This window comes from Motacilla alba, chromosome 2 (assembly GCF_015832195.1).
Source record: "Motacilla alba alba isolate MOTALB_02 chromosome 2, Motacilla_alba_V1.0_pri, whole genome shotgun sequence".
NCBI classification, from domain to species: domain Eukaryota; kingdom Metazoa; phylum Chordata; class Aves; order Passeriformes; family Motacillidae; genus Motacilla; species Motacilla alba.
This window is the reverse complement of record NC_052017.1, coordinates 111,877,784-111,900,448: the sequence shown is the minus strand read 5'-3', so window position 1 is coordinate 111,900,448 and position 22,665 is coordinate 111,877,784. Positions and strand designations below refer to the sequence as shown.

General features: G+C 35.8%; 1 protein-coding gene across 3 annotated transcripts in view; it reads left to right on the top strand.

The window, feature by feature from the left end:
• Nucleotides 1-22,665, top strand: part of ST18 (ST18 C2H2C-type zinc finger transcription factor) — a 169,458-nt gene that overhangs the window by 74,228 nt on the left and 72,565 nt on the right. For all 3 annotated transcript variants that reach the window (XM_038127386.1, XM_038127387.1, XM_038127388.1), the window contains one exon: nt 19,302-19,408. In XM_038127386.1, coding sequence (XP_037983314.1) covers nt 19,302-19,408 — 107 coding nt within the window. The remainder of the gene's footprint in view (nt 1-19,301; nt 19,409-22,665) is intronic.

The window sequence follows — 22,665 nt, the reverse complement described above, 5'->3', positions numbered from 1 at the left end:
AAACCACTGCAAACCATATGTTTTAAGAAGTCTTTATCAAATACAGACAGTTAAAGGAGTGGTGTTTAGATATCAGTCTGCATTACAACTGATCTTTTTTTGGGTTTTTGGTGTTTAGTTCTCTGTTTTGTTTGTTTTGGTTTTTTGTTTGTTTTTTTTTAAATTTGTTTTGTTTTGCTTTGCTTTGCTTTGGGAGACTAATTTAATTTAGAAAAAACGCTTGTCAATATCTGTATATTTAGACATATCAGAATAACCTGTTCACTTAATTAAAACTCTTCACAGGTCACAGAAGTCAGTTTGTTATGATATGTCGCTTACCTTACTGCATGGGCAATAGAATTATCACCACAGTTTACAGACACTAAGATAAAATGTGAGATTCTAACACACATTTGATGATTCCTTGCAAAGGGGAATGAGCATATGCATATATACAAATATATATATATGTGCGCATACATATTAAAAAAGTTCACATATACAAAAGCTATATTCACCTATATATTAGGTATATCTGCAGTTATATCTGCTTTTGTATTTCCCAGTAATTCCAATTTAGAAAATATAATGAGAAAGTAACCAAACTGAAGTAAATTTGTGTATTCCATTTTATTTTCCATATTTTTAAAAGTTGTGTACATCTCAGAAATGTTTTCCCTGTGTTACCTCAGCAAATATGAGATATTCAGGCTTCAGAAAACAAGCTTTCTAAGTTCTATAATTCAAACCTAGATCAACAGAAATTTAGCAAGCTTCTGTCCTGCAATAGTTTTGCTTTAAAACATGCTAACTGATATTAAGTTTTCAGTTTATTTTAACAGAAAATATTCCAAGGTATTGGATGTTCAAGTGCATCCCTACAGCTTTTAAAAATTAGCATATCCCTGTGACACAGTCATGTATCCTTTTTACATACCTACACCAACTAGAGTAAAGGGTATTTGATATTTCAGCATTCACCTCATTAATATGTTCAGCTATTTATACTGTTAAAAGCAAAGAATGTTTTCATAGGGGTAATGCACATGCAGCAGCGTTACAGAAATCATACTGCTGTAATCAGACAATTGCATTCTGTAATCCGACAGGTTGAGCCTCAGTAAGTTTCAGTAGTTTTTCACAGCTTCATTTTTTTTCCTCATCTTTGTCATTTCTTTACTACATCTAAGAGAAAAGACATAGAAAACTTGATTTCTGATTATTAATGTCATTCATCTGATCTCCCTGATAAACTATGAAACACTCCAGATTTTTAGAAACCACTTTCCACTCGACTTTTTGGACTTTACAATCCAGTATGAGGCCTCTAACTTTAACTTAGCGCGCAGTTCCAGGGCACAAGAGTATGAGCTGTGCATGTGGATCCAAAAAACTTTATGGTATTATGCAGTTGATTTGATCAATTCTAATTCAGTTTTTTTTTTTTAATGTTTATAGTTTTTCAAGCCAGTAATCCCAAAATATCTGATATTACTGACAAGCAAGTATCTCCAAAGTCACTGACAATCTTCATAAAGGCCTGATGCTGTTGCTCCAAAATAAAATATAGAAGATAACATGCAGAATAAACTTTATATTCTACTATGTCCACAAATATATAGAGAATGTAGACCAAAACCTTTTACTAAACTGATTGATTTTGGAAGTGTTCATAAATATCTGGGATCGGGTCACTTTATAGTTATTGTGCGCATAGTTGTGGATTATTAAAAACTGCATAACCAAAGTCAGTGGCTCTAGATTTTAATTATCTTGAAGTACATAAGATTACAGATACTGCTTCCTTAATAAAAAAAAAAAACTTTTCTTCTTCTTCTTCTTCATGTTTTTTAGTATTTACATCAAATTTCTTTGGAGTGGAGGAGAATTGCTCTCTCTTATGTTTATGGAAGACTTTTAATGATACTAGCCACCCTTGCCTTTCTAAATAGCAGATTTCTGGTTCAAGAAAAGGTGATAACCCAACAGCAAAAATTACTTTAGAATGAAAGAGGGTTTTCCTTCTTGGGTAGGTGAACACTGACAAAAACATTCATACTCGTGAGTGATCACACTGAGGTGAGGTCGATGGCTCACTTTAATACAGTAAAGCAGGTGTGAAAGCGTTTTGAAGATGAGGGTTTTATTGATTTGCTTAAGAGATTCAAATAACATTTGCCAGCACATATTTCAGGTTTGGTTTCATATTTGAACTTTTCCCTTCACTAAGGAACTTTGGTGAAAAAGAGTTTTATTTTCATTTAAAGGCATGTATCTGAACTCTGCTCTGTTGGGCTTTAAATTTTAAAAAATGCTTTAGAACTTTTCCAAAACATTGGTTCAAATGGGGGCCAGAGATCCAAATTTCTTCTGAATTGTGGTTTTCTTTTTCCAGTGGTAGAGTCACTAGGTCAGTTCCCTAAATCTCAAGAGAAATTTTGACACTTTTGCTGCCCCTCCTGCCCCCAAGTTGAAGCACATGTACAGCATCTGGATTGGCACAGAAAAGTAGTAATGGCTCCAAAGGCACTGTTATGGACTATCAGGTCAATAATCCTTATGTTAAGAAGGATTTACATGGTACAGAGTAATGGCGCTGTCATTTCTGAAGTAAAAATCCACTTTTTAACGAGCATAAAAATATTGCTTTGCACTCTTCGCATCAGAGCTACAAGGAGAGCTAAAAAGACAAACATATATAACTTCCTGAAATTAAAGTTCTCATTTAAATATTGAATAAAATAAGTGTTTAAATACTGTAGGTAGACAGTAACAGTGTACCAAATAGGGACTTTTTTGAAAATGTACTTATTGTCCTCAAATTTTTTCTTCCTTACTATATTAGAAGAATTAAAGGATGTGCATATCATGTCTTCAAATAGATTTTTTTATGGGGCAGACCAGAAATTTGGATAAGGGTTTATTTATTTGTTTTGTTTTGTTTTGTTTTGTTTTGTTTGATTTTTTCTACTGTGTGATTTTCTCCTCCTTAAGGCAGAGGTTTGACATAATCTAACACACATGATCTTGTTACAAAAGTAAGTTTGAAAGTAAGATCAGCGGTCATAGAAAACCACAGTAGTGACTTTTTTCCTATTAATATGTTTTCTTCTCTCTGATTGAAAAAAAATTTTCTCTAATTAAAAAAAACCAAAAAAAACCCAAAATCAAAACAAACCACAGACACCCACAAAATACCTTTCTTAAATATCCCACATTTGGGGAAAAAGCATTTTCTTCACTAATAACATGGTTAACTCAGACTCCGTTAAGAGGCATGGAAAGTCACCCAATCCTAAACAGAAAAAATGAGCACTGCAACAAAAATGGAGAGAATGAGTGCACATGACATTTTCATTGCATCTCTAACATTTTATAAAATTAAAGACCATTTTGAAGTATGTGTCTGATGGGAATCATCCTATATATAAGCATTCAACATTTAGTGAACAGACCGCAACTGAACACATAAATCACACTAAATAGCATTGACACTTGGTCAAAAGAAACATATTTATTGCTCAAGTGTATGTCCAAGCTAATCTATGGAGAACCTTGCCATTATTTTTGTGATAAACAGTACTGTCTACAAAAAGGGTTAAAGAAAATGCATTCTGTTGCATCTGCTTACTAAATCCCTTACTTTAGTAGAAATTCAAATTTTGTAAAGATTATTCGTTTTATTGATGCATATAATTATAATCACAAGCCATCTGCTGATTTGGCAGGCATGGTTAAAATTCTCTAACTCTCATAACCTTTCAAGTACAGTGCCCTTGGGACTCTATTTCACTTTTATATTTTGGAAAACATGTAGGGACAAACAAGAGAGGTCATCTGCCGAAAGTCAGACCTGTAAAACATTAAAAGAATAAAGATCATGTTGACTGCTCTTGTTTTAATAGGGAAAAAAAAAGTATTTTCTATTTTGCTTCTCACTTCAGGAAGGATTATACTGGTTTTCATCACACACTTTGGGAATTTGAATTTTTTTTCTAGGGATTAAAGCTCTCTCCTAGCACCTCTGGGATCTGGGTTCCAAGTTTAAACTAAAAGAACAAACATTGTTCAGTTTGGTTGCCACAGGTGAATTAAATGTATTTAACCTTGGCCTTAATTTTTCTTTTTTACACAATTCTCATTGCATTTCCATTTGAAATGTTTTAACAAACATTATTCCAATTTTTTTTTTAATTTGTTTACTGAGTTTCACAGAGAGGCATCTATCATATTTTTAGCTTTTTTCCTGTGAAGCTCAAAAGAGCATTTTGATTTAGAGGGCTACATCCAATAAGGCATAACATGAATGGCTAACATTCTTTGCCATAGCCCTTTGGAAACAAATGACTTTATTTAGATTAGCATACCACTGGCTGGTGGTTAGCCACAGTTCGAAATGTTTGGGCTTTTGGTCTGTGAGAAGTTTTTTCGTGTCTATCACCATGTGTAGCCAAACTATTTTGTGTTTGACAGTTCTTTCTTTTTTAAAAAAATCTTTGTAGGTGCCATTGTGGTAAATGTGGTGTTACTCTGCTGCTTCTAGCAGAAAACAACCACAAGGGGAAAAAAACCCCAACCTCTAAGGAGCTCTCTCTGTCAAAAATAAAAAAAACCCCAACATTTCAACTAGTTGTAGTATATTGACAATGCCGTGATTTAGGTGAGTGTGTTTGAGAGAAAACACAGGAAGATGGAAAAGCTATCTTCAGAATGGGATAGTCCAGTGACTTCCTGATATTAGCAGAAGGCAAAGGCAGTAACCCTTCAACAGAGTTGTCTTGGCTCACTCTCTATTGATGTGTATCTCGCAGGGACAAAAGATGCAACTCTCACTTCTGTTTAATTAGTGTATCTGAAGGCCTGAATGCAACATGCACGCTGCTTTACTCCTTTTGGAGGTTTGATTCTCACCCCACACCCTCATTATGAGAAGCAGGAGGGAAATGCACATGTTTAAAAGTGTCTTCACAGCTGAAACTAGGGAAACAGGCCGAGAGTAGCTCTGGTTTATTTCACAACCAATTAAGTATGACATCTGTTGAAACTCAGGAAATAAGTCTCCCTTCCCCCGTTCATATACTTCAGCTGCCAGACTTTTGTTTAGATATGATGAATTTCACCAACAAGGGTTTTTCCTTTGGGGTAAATACATGAAATAATAATAATAATAATAATAATAATAATAATAATAATAATAATAATAATAATAGTAATAACAATAATAATAATAATAATAATATTTTTTCTTAATTTTATTTTTTACACTGCATTTGATTCAGTGCATATGACTCAGATCTGTTTGACACTCACAAATCAAGCAAAGAATTATGTTAATAATTCTTTGCCTAAACACTCACCTTACATGCTAAAAAAAGGGCATGTTTGTGGCAAGCAATGCAGGCATAATGACACTTTAATTTTTGAAAATCTGGTTCTTATTAACTCCCAAAGGCCAGCAAAAGTTGTGAGAAGGAATTTGGGTTTTAATTTATTTACTTACATGGTTGAAAACTTGACTCAGAAGAGAAGACACCAAATAAAACAGGGCAGGTAGAATCATGTACGGCTAAAACAGAGCAGTACAAAAGAATTAAATGCAGATCCACTGTCACTGGTAACATCAGGTTTCGCTGGTATGCAGCAGTTCATGATAAAAGAAACACGGATAAGTTCTATCAGCAACTTTTATTCAGACCCTTTCCATTTATCAGAAATTAATCCATGTGATGAATTTGCTTACTTTAATTCCTTCCTAAAACATTGTCCAATGCAAATACTAAAAGGATGGTGTGCCAGTCCATACCACCTCTTAGAGTTATGTTTCTCTCTGTTATGCTTAGAGCTTGATTGTCTTCTTTCTGCTATATCTTGTTAAGAAATATTTACCATATCATGCTGACCTTCTCCTTTGCCTCTTGGCACTGGGTTCTCCTGTGTCTCTGAAACCACGCTGCTCACATAAAAGCTATGGCTAACTCTCCTTTTCTGTAAGTTACACCATCTACCAGTGCTCCCTTTTATTTGTTCATCAGCTTCGCGTTGTTTGCCAGTTCTTTACTACAAGGACTGGCACTGCCTTCGTTCCTGCAGGATGCTTTCCCACTCTATTTCTCTTGCCTTCCCAGCCCTGCTTCACAACACAGCTCACATGGCATACGTGCTATTTAAGCTTTAAGATGCCGTTCAATGATCGCCATAGGTTCCTTGGTTAGGAATCACCATTTGGTGAAATGTCAGTGTGCAAAGTGGAAGTGGTTAGACCTGAGCCAGTCATCCAGACTCCCCTTAGAGTCAGAGAAAAGAGACATTTCTTGTGCTCAATTCATCTCACCCTGAAGGGTATGAAATGAGTAAGATGCATCACACATCTACACAGCCTCAGATGCCTGCAGGTAGCCTACAGGCTATCCAGAGACCATGGGAATCCAGGAGTTACTGCCTCAGAAATACATGTTTGCAGTTCAGGCATATAAAGTTATGAAGATGAATCCTGTCTTTCCCATCCAGCCTACAAATTGGACTTGATTTCTTCTTAAATTGTCTCTACACAGAAACATTGCTCACATATTCATACAAGACAGTGATATGGATAATATGATACACTGTAGATCAAAAGTCTCCTCTTGCTCCTCTCCTCACTTGACATTGATGAAAATCTTTGTCTACTTAGCTATTACGGGAGAGCAGAATAACAGAAGTGAATACTGCTGTGCAGCTTAGAGGACTAAGTTTTGCTCCTGAAATGTAATTTTTACAAAAGGGAAGGTGTCAGTTCCTTGTTTTCTTCTTAGAAGCCATTATATTGCCTTTTAAAGAAAGTTTCTTTTCTCAAAACTACTTAAAAAAATAAAGAGAATAGAACTGTGAAGATTTAACAATATACATTATTTCAGAAATACCTTGAATTTGTTGTATTTTTTAAACACTGCTAATAGAATCCTTTCCAGATATTTTCTTTTTCCTGTTTGTCACCACTTAGCATCCAGAGATACTTTACAGGGTGGTTTCTCTGTCTCCTCAGGCTTTGTTTCTCAAGCTTCGAAGTACTAGAAAGATTGATTTGATTATGGTTTTGCACTGTTTCAGTGGGTGACTATAGGGATTCAATATTCCCCACGCTTTCATAAAAACTATAAACAAGCTTTAAGAATAAAATTTCAGATGCTTTGCATACTTTGCATAGATTTCAACTATTTTCTTTCATTTTTTTAAGAGATTTGATGACATAAGTTTAGATTTTTACAGAATTATTTATCATCCCATGATTTTAACACAGAGGTGTGTGATTTTTAAACAAATAATCTTTAATTCCTAGGGCCAGCTCATCAAAGTTCCTTCAGATCAAGGCAAAGTTCTTAAATTCTCCAAATGGGCAGTTCAAGATTCCTTCAGGCTTCAAACTTGCAGGCAACTCCACAGATCTGTGCTATCCCTCCTGTAGTGGATGGTCCCTATGGGACAGTATTTGGCTATGAACTTCGCTAATCCATGCCACAGAAGGCACAGGTGGGCCTTGGAAGCAGGGACAGTAGCTGTGTCTCTGATGTTGTTTTGCCTTTTCAGACTCTTTCCCTGAGGGTAGGATAGGCACAGGAGTAAATTCTGCTGGAAGATAATGATCAGCTTGATCTTATTTTGAAATGATGAGTTTTACAAAGGCTGAATGACTCTGCACCTCCAGTAGCAACTCCACAAAGTCAATGAAAATCATGCACAAGACTGTGGGCATTTATTGTGGTACAAATTGGCACCAGTTCAATAAGCGCAAACCTTTAGAATGTTATAACATTTCTTCTGAAAACCTAAACATAATATTCTTGGTCTTTTTTTCCTGAAAATCAGCACTTTAGTGTCTATCATCAAAGAGTGTCTTCTTACATATCCCTAAGTCATTCTGAATAGCATGAGAGAATAAACAGCTTTAGCCCGGAATGCTTTGGGCCCAGTTTTATTTATAGCAACAACATTAGCAATACCAGTTATTTTTATTGGTATTAATGTGACTTACATGCTACTATATTGTGATCATGGGAAATAGTACTGGGACATTGAGGAAGTGCAAGCTGCTTTCAATCAATGATTGCCAACCTACAAACAGCAAGTTCAGCATTGCAGACACCCTCCAGGTCACAAGGCTGGCTTCCCTCTTTATTTGGGGCTTGGTTGGTATCTATTTGTTAATTGCATGATGATCCCCGTCTTTTACATTTGCATGATACGTTAGGAGTAGAAAAGTCAAGTTTATAAGAGGAAACAGTAGGGAAGACACCATGGGTTTTGGCACAATTTTTTTCCTTCTTCCTGAATTTCTTGCAGAGATTCCCCACAATTCAAATATCATCAGCTCAACCGACTCTTTAGAGAGGCTGCCTTCTAGCATCCCAGTTCCTTCAGTGTACAGCATGAAGACTGCTTCTAGTAGGGAAATATTTAGCCTGGGTACCAACAGAATCCAAGCTAAGCAGATCAGATCTCAGGAAAGGTGAAACTCATTCCAAAGGTGAAGCTTTTCTATTCACCAAGTAGAAAGGATTTTTCCCTATTTCCTGCCTAAGGATGAAGGAGGAAATAAAGTTCTTGAGAACTCAGGAAACCTAAGAAAAGCCAGTACATGAAAAGACTTTAACTATATGGAGAATAGTCATGTTATCCCTGGGAATGATTTTTTTTTAAATGAACAGTGAGTGAGAGACAGTGTGTTGGAAGAAGGAATAATCTGGTCAGGGGAAGAATCTGAGACAAAATGAGCATTACATAACAGTTTTCCCTGGCCTGACCTGAGTGATCAGGGGTTTCTGTGAATCATTAAACCCAATTAATGCACCTTCAGGAAATTCACTTTCACTTAATCCAAAATCAAGCAGGAGAATTGCTTCTAATGGTGCAATAAATAAATATCTGCCTTTTAAAAGAGCATAACCACACAGCTCACATTTTCTCTCTGCTCAGAGTGTTTGAGCTGTCAATACAACTTGCAGAACCTAGGATGCCTGACAGAAAGAAGTGGTTTGCTACAGTAATGCTCTAAGGAAAGTGTACTACTCATTTCTTAGATGACCACTGAAGTGGTCCTTTGGAATGCCATGGTATTTTGCTTTGGTGTTCTCAAAAGGAAATTTATCATATTTTAAGCTGTCAGTCCTGCAAGGTTTACCTGGAGCTGGAAGCTCACATTTCTTCTTCCATCTTCATATTAAGATGTCTATACTCCTGCCACAAATCCATCAATTTCCATTATCTCATGTGACAGCTAGCAAGGAATTCAGCCTCAAATAATAACTTCATGAACAGGCCTGTTGCAGATGAAACTGCAGGTAGTTGAGTTCATTCTCACATGGCATGTACTCACATGACATGTGTGTGTATGTTGTCCCTTTGGTGTCTGGTGAAAATTTGCTTTCTCTGATAACATCTGCAGATCTTACACAGAGGAAATCTCCTCAGATCAGGGTAACCTCCACACAGACATTTTCAGCGTAAAATCATTTTGTAAAGACAGCACCAATTTAGAGTCCTGCCCTCAGTTACATGAAAAACATTTTCTGAATGTTGACACAAACAGGACTTCACTTTTGGAAGAGCGGTCACTATGCCTGTCTTTAGCCATAATCTTTGTAGCCTCCCACAAGAAATCTGAAACAACCAGTAGTGAGTACTACTCTTGATCTTATACGGCTATAAAAAATATATCCTGTTCAACCTAGGTAGAAAATGATGTGTTTACTTGCTATTGAATTACCTGTTGGAATTACATTAAAAACATGAACAGTTTACTGAAAGTCTTAAATCATTGTCTCATTAAAATCTGCCATATAAAATAATACAAACTCTTTCCCTAACTTAATTCTTGTGCTATTAATTCTTGTGCTATTATCACTTATACTACTTAAACCAATATTTTATTGAAAAGTTTTCTAGTTCCTAGATCAGCAAGCTATAAATAAATATCCTCACTCAACAATCAGGCAAGACAAGCTAGATGGCTTCAAGGATCTAATCTTCCTGATACAAATTATTATGCAATATTGCAAAAAAACCCCCTTTCATTAGCTTTTATATTCTTAGATTCCTACTCCTGTTGATGCATTTACTAACCTGGAGAACATGGTGTTTGCTCAAAAATCAATGTTGTTTCCATGAAAAAAAATATGGGATTGGAAGGAGTTTTAAGTATTTCTTTTTTTTTTAAACTGCTTTGCAAATTCTTTGCACAACAAACATCGCCAATATGTAAACAGGGCTCTAGCTACTGTGTTTGTCCACAGCTAGAGCTACAGATGAACACAGTGTAGTTGTGTGATGACAGGAACAGCTGACTCATTAGTAGAGAGCAGTGAAAGGTAATTAACCCTGGGAAAAGTACAGCTGCCATGCGAGCTGTTCCTTTCTGTAGGATCTGATTAGAAATTAGTGTTAAACCACTGATTCTTTAAAAAAAATGTCATTGATAATTCACTTTCTCTCTCAGGTGTAGCCCCTGAAAGGGGCCTAGGATAGAATCAGTGTACAAAAGGTCTTCTATCTAAAAAGGCCTTTTCTGAAAGAAGTGCCCACCTGTTTGGCTGCTTCTGAACTTTTCTTAACCATGAATACTGTCCCAGCTTTCAATGTTTTGAGGACAGCCTCCAAATACATGGGCAGTGCAGAGAATGCTCTGTCAAAATGATTTAAGGTTGTTGGTTCCCATAATGGAGTCTTTAGGGAGGTTGATTATTCAAAAGTCACGGCTACAACTTATGTGAGGAGACACAGTTCTGATGCAAAATGATCAGACTTCTTCAAAAGAAAGCAAAAATCTGTCTCCTGAATAGGTAAGCACAGCATATGAAAACAAAAAGAGAAAAAAAAGATTATACCCTGAGCACAAAAACCACCCCTCAGCCCATCCCTTTTCTTGCACACACTTTGGTGTTTGAGGTACCAACTCAAGACACAGAGCCCATGATTTAATCAGACCCCAAACAACAAACCAGACTATTACACAGCTATGCAGATACCTGATTAAGGCCTACTTATCAAGAACGAAATAATTATCACCTAAAATAACAATATTTTGTTTAGTGCTCTTGTAATTTCTAAACTGCTGTTTGTTATTTACAGCTGTCACATGCAAAACAATTTTGATCACCTTAGTTTGTTCAGACCTTCTGAGCAGGAGTGTGTATTTGTACACCTGTGTGATTAACACTGAGTGCATGTGAGTGCTTTTATATGCAGATAGCTTTTACTATTGAGGTCCACCAGTGTCCTGGTTGTTTTCAATGCAGCCAGGCTTACACAAGGGGATCTGAAGGGTAACTGAGCTTTAAGTGACAAAGTTTGTAAGAATCTCTCCACAGGATGATTTTTTCATCTTGCTGTTGTCCAATTTGCTATAATACAATTATTACTATTATTTTTCCAATATAAAATAGTACTACAATTAGTACTGATACATATTAGTACTACAAATAGTACTGATATATTCTTGTAGCATTATTCTTAATTCAGTATTGTTTAGTGGTACCACTGGTCACTTTCTTACCACACATCTGAGGTTCACATTGAAACAAACTTTCCTCTTTCAAATTGTTTTAAATTAAACACAGCTCTTGTTGTGTGTGACATTTGAACTTAATGTTACCACAAACATATAAAGAAATTTATATACAGAGAAATATGTATATATATACTCATACATATGTATATTCATATACACTAATAAATAAATATGTATATACATACACACACACCTTATTGACATTTTCAGCAATGAGAGCAAAAATATTCAAAGATATTTTCTCTGGGAATGTTTCCCTATACAGGAAAACAAACAGATTTTTATGATAAGGGTTTGATGTGTAAAGTTTACAATTATATCCAGATTGCCTAAGATATTAGGAGAGAAGAGAAAGGAAATTATTTTGCTGTTCATCAATTGTTTTTTAGTACTCATCCTTCTCACTGTTGTCCTTTTATACTTTTTCTTTATTTGGATTTTTTTTTTTTTTGTAAAAAAGCCTGCAGTGAAAGAGGAAACATTTTAAGTTGAGTTTCAGAGCAAGTTAAATGAGCAGGTGACTGAACTGATGAATCCATGATGATGAAAATAATATTTGCTACATTAAAGTATGTTTAGAAATGCTCAAAAGCACTTTACAGCACTCTACATTGTTATCCTCATTTAGCTGAAAGGTAAAAAGACTTGCTGAGGGGCACAGAACAGATCAGTGGCAGAGGCAGGAAGAGAATTCTAGAATCCCTTTTTCCCAGTTATTTGCTCAATCATGGTGCCTTCTAGTTATGCCTATTTAAGACAGGTGTCATTTTAGGAAATAATCTTTGTCTCACTTTAGAATCATAAAACGCTCTGAAAAAAGAATTTGAACCACCACTCCTGATGACACAGACCTCTTATCATAAGTTTGAATAAATATACATGCTGAACATGCTTTTCTTACTCCATTTACCTGATACAAACATATGATGAGCAAAACTTTTTTGCATAAGAAGTCTGTCCCAAGGAACATTTGACATGCATGTTTTTGTATCTGACAAGAATTAGTCAATTTTTTGCTTTGATTTGCAAGGTGGTATTTTTATTCTTGGAGGTTTTTTTCCTGTGCTCTTCAACATGTGCCTAAGATCTTCAGGGCAGTGCAGTAGTGTAAGAAAGCCCCCATTATCTTTAGCAGTTAGGGTCATTACAAGTCTTTTAAATGGTGGCAGACTGTACTTCACATGGCACTCTTGAAGTTAATGAACATATGTGATTTGCATGTTGAGGGAAGGCACACTTCTTCCCTTTGTGTGACTTTCCCTTTCCTGGGACATGTCTGTCATGCTTAATGAAGAGAACTTGATCAGAAAGGGCAAGATGAATGCGCAGGATAGCAGAGTGGTAGTTAAATGTTTCTTTCAGTAAAAGTAGATTGTATTTTTAGGTTTATTTTTCCTTTTGATTCCATGTCAGAAAATGTCCAGTCAGCTATTTAGCAATGGTTTTGTCCAGAATTATGAGTCCAAATTCCGACTACTAAAATATATCTAAAAAATATGGCTGGAACAGTCAGATATCACAGGGAATGAATAGAGGAATTTAGATGAAGCCTGTGTTTGAGAAGTGACCACTTTTACTGAACCTAACCAGCTTCAGAACTTCTACAGAGACCCAGTGCAACCGTAACAGCACCCCATAAAACTGCCCTTGAAACCCATCAATTCCTGACTAACTGGAAAAATCAGGTACAGTAGAAAGACTGTAACTGTGGCAGCTAAACAGCAGGCATACAGCAAACATCAAAACCAGCCCAGGATCCTCCTGCCACGGAAGAGGGCAGTAACAGAGTAATTAAACCCACACAATTTTGCTGATCTTGGTTGTGCTGATCTGTGTGCTCAGGCATCTCCTGCTGGCCTCAATCCTGCAACTACTGGGCAGCTCTTCCTGAGCAGAGCGTGGCCATCTCTTGCTGAAGGCGGCAGTGGTCCCCCCACGCAGCGCCTCACAACAGAGATGACTCCACGCAGGGAAAGTCATCCTGGCTGGAAAAGAGTAAACATGTTTTAGAAGAAAACAAACCCTGTGTTCCAGAGTCAACGACACATACTCTTTGAACTTTCTTTTAAAATTACTCTGAAATCGTAAGGTTGTTATGGAGTGGTTTTACTCAAAATAATGCATATCATTGTAACACAAGCCTTGAAGTTAAGTGGCTACTTTAATGAAACATAGTTGCCATAGTTACTGTCGGCGAGTGGAGAATAACTTTTAGTTCTTTTGAAGCTATAAATTAGTTTAAGAAGAGGAAAAGGAATAAACAAGCATGCAAAAGTTTATTATTCAGTGTTTCATGCCTGATCAAGTCTTAAAAAGGAAAACTCTCCCAAGACTAGGACATTAACTTTTTCTAGCTGAAATCTATAATTGCCCATCAACAAACACAAAATTACTTTTCAACTCTCCATTATGTCTGTTTTCATGTTTTTCCCCATTTTTTTTCTCCTGAAGAAACAGTTTTTCAAAGTTCTGCTAGCAGAATTTTGTTAATAACTGTCATTTTACAGCATCTAAATTGCTATAAAAATAATGTTCTAAAGGCAATAATGTATTGCTTAACACAACTCATGAAATCTATGGTCTAGTTCTATTATTCATTATAAACACTGTCTTAAAGCTGATGAGAGGGAAATGAGAATTTATCATGGTGAAGATGTCTTCTAGGACCAGCTCCATTGTTTTTCAGTTTAGCATCGAGATGTGCTCTATCCCTGAAGTGTTAATGGAGGTCACTGCTGTTGCTCTCCTTTACTGTGTCGAAGCAAAAGAGTTCCTACATAGTTGACTATTGAGAAACAAAATGACGTTCTTTCCAGTATATCACCTTCAGCTTATGAGCCTCTAGAGCAGTCGTGATTAACAGGACTTTTACAAAGTTTCTGTGTAGTTACAAGGACAGCTTCAATCTTCTGTCATTTTTTTGCATTAGCTATGATTATGCTTTTACCACCAAAATGCATTTATTCTAAAGGTAACAATACCGACTCAGAGAATAGCTTATGTTTCATCTATATTTATCAGCACTCACTGTACATTTGTGTCTTCATTACCAGGAAATATTAAGGGACATTGTGCCATCTATTCCTGTTTACAGTTTATTATGCAGAGATAGGAAACACTTAGCATGTAAAATGAATGTAGAAATTATTCCTGGATAGAAACACGGACATTTCCCACTCGTTGGCTCTTTCTCCTCCATCACCGGATCAGAGTGTAATTGTCAGTAATCAGGCCTGCTTGCTGCTGATAAAACCACTCTGAATGCTAGCAGCCTTCTTTGTGTGATGACTCAATTATTCCAGAAGTGCCTCATCAAATCTGCCCCATCAGCTGGGCTAATAAATAAGGAGAAGAAACTGGCCCCCCAAAGCAAATTATAAATCCATTTGCATTAACCATTTCGCTGGTCCATGATCTAGGCAGAAATAAGCATGGCAGATTGCGTTAAGCTTATTTGAATATGTTTATAATGTTTACAGCTTGCAACCTTTTTTTTTTTTTTCACAAGGTGTTGGAATTATCGGTCATGAATAGCATCTAAATGCAGTTATGTTAATTACAGCAAAGCCTCCGGCATCTTTGAGGGATAGTTTGTTGCTTAAATCAGGTGAAAGTTAAACTCCTCTGCTCGGTGAAATATGATCTTGGCTTTGGAGTTACTGCCCTGTTTAAAAGAGAGGATGAGTGGAAGTGAAATCTTTTAGAGGTACTAGAAGGGCAACTGCTTGGGTTACCAGCCTGTCTCACACTGCTAACGTGACCTTCTGTTCATCTCAGGGTAGAACAAAATAAGATAAAGTTTAGCATTAGAGTTGAGAAAGAACATGCAGTTGTTGAAACAGCAATAATTCTGCTTCTTGTGTACTTTGTACTAAATGAAACAAGGGCAAAGACAAGTACTCTGCCCCAAGGAAACACCTTTCTGAAGCTCAAATTATACACAAAAAAGAAAATGTTTCTAGGTAGTCCTGCAGATTTCTTGCAGGGAGTGTGTAGGCCAAATATAATTCAGTTACTCATGAGCTGAAGATTTTACATGTACTTCAGGATCTCCCTGAGGCTTGTGCAGAACTTAATGTGTAAAGTCACAGACTTCAGACTGTGCAAGATAAAGATCTGCTTGAAATCCAGAGTTATCTCTATTTATTTGTAATGGTATCTTTCTTTCACATGTTATTTTCTCAAATACTAAATACACTGCATTATTTTGTCTTGGGAAAGACAATTCACTGTCACTGTAGAACCACAAGAAATGTTCAGGGATCATAATGATGAGCGCATTGGATTTTGTTTCCTTAGATATTACTTTTATTCTGAGCTAACAAATCACAAAATGAAGCCATTATTCATTCCCACATTTGAATATATCAACCAGGGATGTGGTAAATGAGAGAAAAATCAAATTAACCTGTTGGAAATAGAATGTATTATGCTTAAAAAAGCTTTTGGGATCTTTCACAAATATAGTATAGCTTTGAGTATTGAAATTCTGATAGAGAAAAAAACTTGGGACTTCTGCTGAGATAATTTTGTGGTGGTACAATATGTGTTTTCTCATTTTAAAATCCTCAGGATCTCTGGTAATCTGACCTGAATGAGCAGACTTTTACCCACAGACAATGGGTCAACAAAAATAGCTGTTTGAAGGGATTTGTCACCAATATCTGATGTAGAGGATTAGGACCTAAACTGTCATTCACATCAGTATCCTGGTATGACTCATGGATCTCAGCAGGATGGCACTTCAGAGTCAGTACAAAATCATGTAGCACTGGAAATGGCTATAAACCAAGGAATGAATTGCAAAGGCTCCAGGTGACTTCACCCAACAATTACACTGATGAATCAAGCAACTCATATATTCCATCTTTGTGGGTTTATAAAGTTTATTATCTTAGTTGAATTGAGATGATGGTTGAAAAGGATTGAAGTTTTCTTTACAGGCAAGGAGCCTTCACCTTCTAGAATAAAAGATACTGTTTAGACACATAGGCAGTTGAAGTATAAGCATAATTTACTGTCTGTAAATTGTTTAGAATTCTTGATTAAAAAGAGGAATAAGTTAATGCAAGCTATGAATAGATCGGGCCAATTGAAGATACATATGGACCCAAGGGGAGTGACCCCACCAAGGAACCTTGATTGACAAATAAATAAGTTAGCTCTGGCTCATTTCTATCAACAATGATCTTATCATCAAAGTGACCAACAACCTGGTTAGAAGTACTTGGTGGGCTCTTGTGTCTGAGAACTTATTTTCTCCAGTTGGTATTGCAGATTTCTGCACTTCTTGCAATACCTCAAAATTTGGCCCATGATCAATTTTATAACTCATAAAACTTCCTAAATAGATTCAGTATAAGGCCTTGATAGTCCTGTAAAATCAGCACCAAGCCTTTTTTTGCTACCTGAACTACCAGATCCCAGCATTTATATTTGAAATATAACTTACTTCTTGGAGTAAGGACAGGGGTGACACACAGTTTATGTTACATTAAGGGCATGTCACATCCCATGACACAGCATAATCCTACAGACCCTGTTTATAGCATGACAGATGCATGACATTTTAGTAGACTTTTTATGAGACACCCTATCTTCAAATGTGGGTACTCACCCACGAATCAGCTGAATGACAGCCTGCACCCTGTTACGTGAAAGAAATCAAACCCAGCACATTAAAACTTACTAACCACCAGCAACTTCTGCTGTGTTTAAACACAGCAGAAGGGTGCAGGTTTTTGTGTTTTACCACTGTTGCATGTAGTTCTTCAGAACAATTTTAAAACCTGCCCCCCAGACCCATCCCAGTCCAATCTCCTTTTATTCTAAGGAGGACTTTCAATATACTAGCTTATTATATAAATCTGAATGTGGAAAGTTTAGTATGTTTTTCCTTGTCCTTTGTGCACTTTTCCAAGTGGATCTCAGCTGTGCTGTCTTAACTCTCAGTCCCTTAGGATGAGAGAGACAGCAGATGGGGTTAGGGCAGAGGGCTGATGCTTCTGACAGCAAACGGCCTGGTTGTTGAGTGGAAGCTGTGAGCGTCAGGAAGCTCCTTTTCCCCAGAGAACCAACTAACCACTGAAGAAAGTTGAAAATGAGCCCTTTGAGAAACGCTATTAAAAGTAGTAAAAAATTGCAATTGTGCAGATGATGTGCTGCTGTGTGGTTATTCGGATGCTAATGAGTTTGACATCAGGGAACTCAAAGGGTTTGCAGCTACTCCCTTATGTGATTTCATTCTTTATTGGCAATCTTTGAGAAAATAAAGGAAAAATATATTGTTAATAAATACTTGAGTTACTAGAATTTTTAGATAAAAATTTGCTAAGTTTAATTCTTTAGAAAGCTTTGCTCACCCTTGTAGTTATTCTCAGAGGTCTTTTGTTTTAGGTTAATGTGTTCTGAACAAAGAGGAAGAGGAAGGTAGAAGGCTTTGGGACTTCTTTTGTGGTTTTGGGTTTTTATTATGAATGTTGAAATAGAATAACAGGAAAATAGGACTTTGAGGAAAAATAACATCTCTTTCTAGTAAATTGTAGTTTAAAAAAAGCTTTAAAAATCTTGTTGGTATTGGGATGGTTTGCTCCGGCTTTTCTCCCTTCTTTATCATCTTTCATCTGTTGCCTGTTTCATTATTTGATCAAAGTGTACTGATTATAATTAAAAGTACTTGATGGGATAAAACAAGCATCCTATCTGTTGGGACACAAACAGAAATCAGTTGCTCAAGAAACTCTAGCTTCCCTGAGAATATGTTTAGAATAAGCCTTTGCAATTTCAGAAATGCAATGTTCAAAATTTTCTTGAAAAAGACATAATCAGATATCATTTAAAGAACAGTTAAAGTTCTGAAAGTTTATTTGCAAACTTTGTCATAATTGGAATATCTTCAATGAACAGATCTATTTTATTAAATACACTAGATGATATGAGAAATAGACCTCCTAATTTGCAACTGATAGCAAAATTTTAATGTTTTGGTCACTAGTGTTAGGAGCAACCCCTAAATAAAACTTGCCCTTAATAACTGCTCATTGTCAGATTCTTCCAGGTTGACGGTGCCTAGAACTTTAAGTGTTAGGAGGGTTTGGGTATTTGAGTATGTATTTCTGAAAACAAGGATCTCGGTGTTGTACACTCAGATGTAAACTTCTGCAGCTCTACGTCCCTCGCTGTCACTGTCGATTTAGCATAAAGTCCCTCACAGAAAGGAATAAAAATTGAGCATGGAGAAATGTCAAAGATTTCCCTAATTTGGCTTAAGCGTAGAACATTCTCAGTCTGCCAACTTTAAATTTTAATATTTGAAGTCAGAAAAAATAGAACGGAGGGGTTTTCTTCTGCTTTTAAAATATTTCAGAATGCTTCTCATTTATTTTACTTCAGGAACTGAACCATCCTACTCAGTCAAAGGGGTTCTGATGCAATTAAAACATTTGACTGAGGATTTCTACATATAGAAACAGTAGATTTTTGTCCGCACAAGACAAAAAACTTTTCTTGCAGCAGGTCTATTTCATAAGTGATCAAGAAGGCATTAATGATGTAAAGAAACTACTTCAGGAAAAGAAAAAAAACCATATTCTTTATGCCTTTTAGAAGCACCATTGATGCATCTACACCCTATCTTTGTAAAACCGCTGAAGAAAATATTGCACCTGGATTATTTACCCATTTGATTTAAAGAGTGTCTTGTTTCATCTATGTTTTATTTAGTATAGCTGTTTTTTTGTTTTGTTGTTTTTGTTTTTGTTTCTTTGTCTGTTTTTTCCAGAGAATGAATTTGAGGATTATCCTTTAAATCAGGCAAGGCATCTTGGGCTGTGTGACAAATTTGGTCCTTTGGAATCTGCACGTATTTTCACCGGGATACACGCAAAGGTGGGATAATTTATTTACAAAAATTAATTTGAGTAGAAATACAGCTATATATTAGTAGTAAAATCCTATGTGGTTTCATGTGTTGTGCCTCATGCACTAGGATTACTTTTCTTGTGTAATATCTGCTGTTTTAAGAAACTCTTCAACAGTCAGGTATAGAAGTACTAATCACTAGAAATTTTGTAAATGCATACAAATTCTAGTTCTCAAGTATGTGAATTACACTCTTTTAGCCATACATACTGTCAGTAACACAAGTATCTTTGAATCTATATGACTCCAGGAGTGAGAATATATTTCACAGTGCACTACTTATATTTAAAATAAATGATTCATAACTCATTGGTGATTTATATATATATGTGTATAAAGTTAATTGGTTTGGGACTTTTAAAATTATATAGCAGTTGGGTGGGCTAAAACTTTAGAGTACTTAAAAAGATCTCAAAGCACCAAAGCTTTTTTTTAACTGCCTTTTTTTTCTTTCTCCTAAAAAATTATGTTTAATATATACTAGCACAGGAAATAGCAACAAGACCTTGAACTTCAGAAAAAATAATAATCTAGGAAGAAAAACCTCCAGAAAGTAGCCTGGGTTGAACTGCATTTCAGCTTAGTATACTATATAATTTTTCTCTGGATTTAAAAACTATCAGTGTCCCCTTAATTTTATGAAGCTGTGACTCTGCCCTCTAAAGCCTTGGTAAAGAAGACTAATAGAAATACTTGGCACATGTTGGTTACCTAAGGGAATAATAGAACTATTTGCTGTAGTCGTTTGGCAAAAGGACATAAACATATGGCTTTGGTTTATATTCAGCACTGCCAGTTGTGCAAAGTTGCATGGATGAAGTATACAACAGCAGTGACAACTCGGAAATCAGAAGTGAGGATCAAAATAAATCATCCTCATTACAAAGCTATTCAAGCTTGCCTCTGTTTTAAGCCTTGTTTTGTCTCTGCATATTTTCAAGTAGTGAATTCAATATATAAAAATCTTCTCAAAAACAGGTACACCATTCAATCGCACCATATAATGCCAAATTGTCGATGATTTATATGTGTTATAAACAGGCTTTAAAGTTTGCATTTAGTAAATGTACTAATTTTAATTCCCAAGAAATTCATAGAGCTGAACCAATTATTTCCATGTCATTCAACTTTTTCCTAGAGAAATCAGGAACAGCATTAAACAAACTAAAGCAAAATTTTCAAAAATAAAGATGCGATGACTCCTTGGTTAAGAATAGTCAAAATCACTAAAAAAGGCATATTTTTAGTGATAGTCTTTAGGAACATATTTCTAAATATTTTTCCTTTCTGGTCATCAACATATTATTAAAAAAAAAAAAGAAAGAAAAAAAAGAGCAAGAAACTCTAACCACATTGCAAGCAATGTTCCTAAAAAATTGTATTTGGATTCTGGACTATTGTTACCGCCAGCAATGAAAATACATAACTTTTTCTAGAAGCTGTTATATATGTTCTTGGCATTTCTTTCACTATACTTCTCACCGTCAGAGTGAGATTAGTACTTCATATTAAAAATATTACCATAGTCTAAGAGAAAGATTCAGTCAGCAGACATATACACATACAGACAAATAGTGATCTGCTCTTCTGGGCGGGCTATAGGAAATCTTGCTTTCAGATTTATTATTTCTTTTTTTTTCTCTATGACTTTATTCTCTTTTTATGTGGTAAAATCTTACATGTGTTGATGAAAAGAAATATCAAAATATGAATATCAAAACTACTGAAAATCTTGCTTCGACGGTATTATTTACTGTAGGGAGAAGTACACAGAGTTTTGTGTCACCTTGGGACACAGTATAGCACAGTCCTGTTCATTATCTTTAGCAGAATTTGACTTCATCTTTGAAGTTTGTGGCTTGTGTTGGAGACTTGAGAATGGATTTGTGTGCTTTAAAAATCAGCGAGGTCTTTTCTTCTGACTGAGTTCACTAAGCTTGTGACAAATGTAGCTGTTATCTCAATACTAACTTCGGTAATTCACAAATTAAAAAGAGTAAAGAAAAGTTATTCTTTTTCCAGACCTCTCAAAATCAGGTAAAGTTTGTCTTAGCAAAATGATTCCCTGAATTTAATTTTGAAAATCAGGTATAACTTTAAGTCAGAAACTCACAGTGCAATGATAAATCTTATAGTCTTTATCTCTAGATGAACTGGTGATTTCTATTCCTCTAGCTAGTTATGCAAAAGGAAACAGACTGACACTCCAGCAGTATGAAACCCACTCCAGGAAAGCCATGCTTGTATGAAGATTACAATGGAAATTACAAAGTGCACAGCTCTTACATGAGCTTTTTTCCAGGAGATGTATTTCACTTTTACCTATGTCAGCAGCACTGGCTTCCCTAAGCCATAGTTTATTTCACAGTAATGTGCTGTAAAACTATCCTACCCAGATAGTAGTGTCAATTTAGTTTCTGAAATTCAAATTTAAAAAATGTGCAAGTAAACTGAAATAGTTGCTATTATTATTGTCATTATTATAATTTATTGCACATGCCCTATTTTCAGCTGTTAGTCATATTCTTGGATCCTATTATAACATCAGTACATGCACATGTGCACAGACAGACACCAGGCACACAAAAAACCAAACTCGGAGCCAAATCCTGATTCTCTCACTCAGGGAAGTATTTCCAGGTGCTGCTCTCGAGTCTGTCAACTGCAGTGGGATGGTACAAACAAAAGAAGTACCATTTGGTTCCTGCAGCCAGGAACTCTGAAATAGTTTGCTCAGAAAGTATGATTGCTGATATTGCACCAGTAAATTAATCTGGAGAAACATGAATACCCTGTAGCAGCTAAACAGCAAATTATTACAGTTTCAGCAAGCAGAATTTGGGACATTGTCAGTGACTCCAGTCAGTTTTCTGTGATCTAGTGTTGACTTACACTCAAATCTTAATCAACATTGAAGGAAAAGTAGAGGAAGGATCAGAATGAAATCCACAAAGTCAGGCAGAGGGCATTCACAAACCTTGGGAGATTTGTTGGAACATGTTTCCAGAAAAGAATGCAACATCAATATATTCAGTAAATTTTGAGATCACAGCAATGGAGTATAACTGATGCAGAAAGCATTTATTTCTTAGCCTACTTGCTTAATGATTTGGGACTGCAGAGCTGCTGCATCTCTGTCCTTGTGTTTCTGACTGTGTATTTCCCACTAATTCCTTTAGAGTCCATTAGCTAGCTTCAACTAATTTTGAAAAGAAAATGTTTAG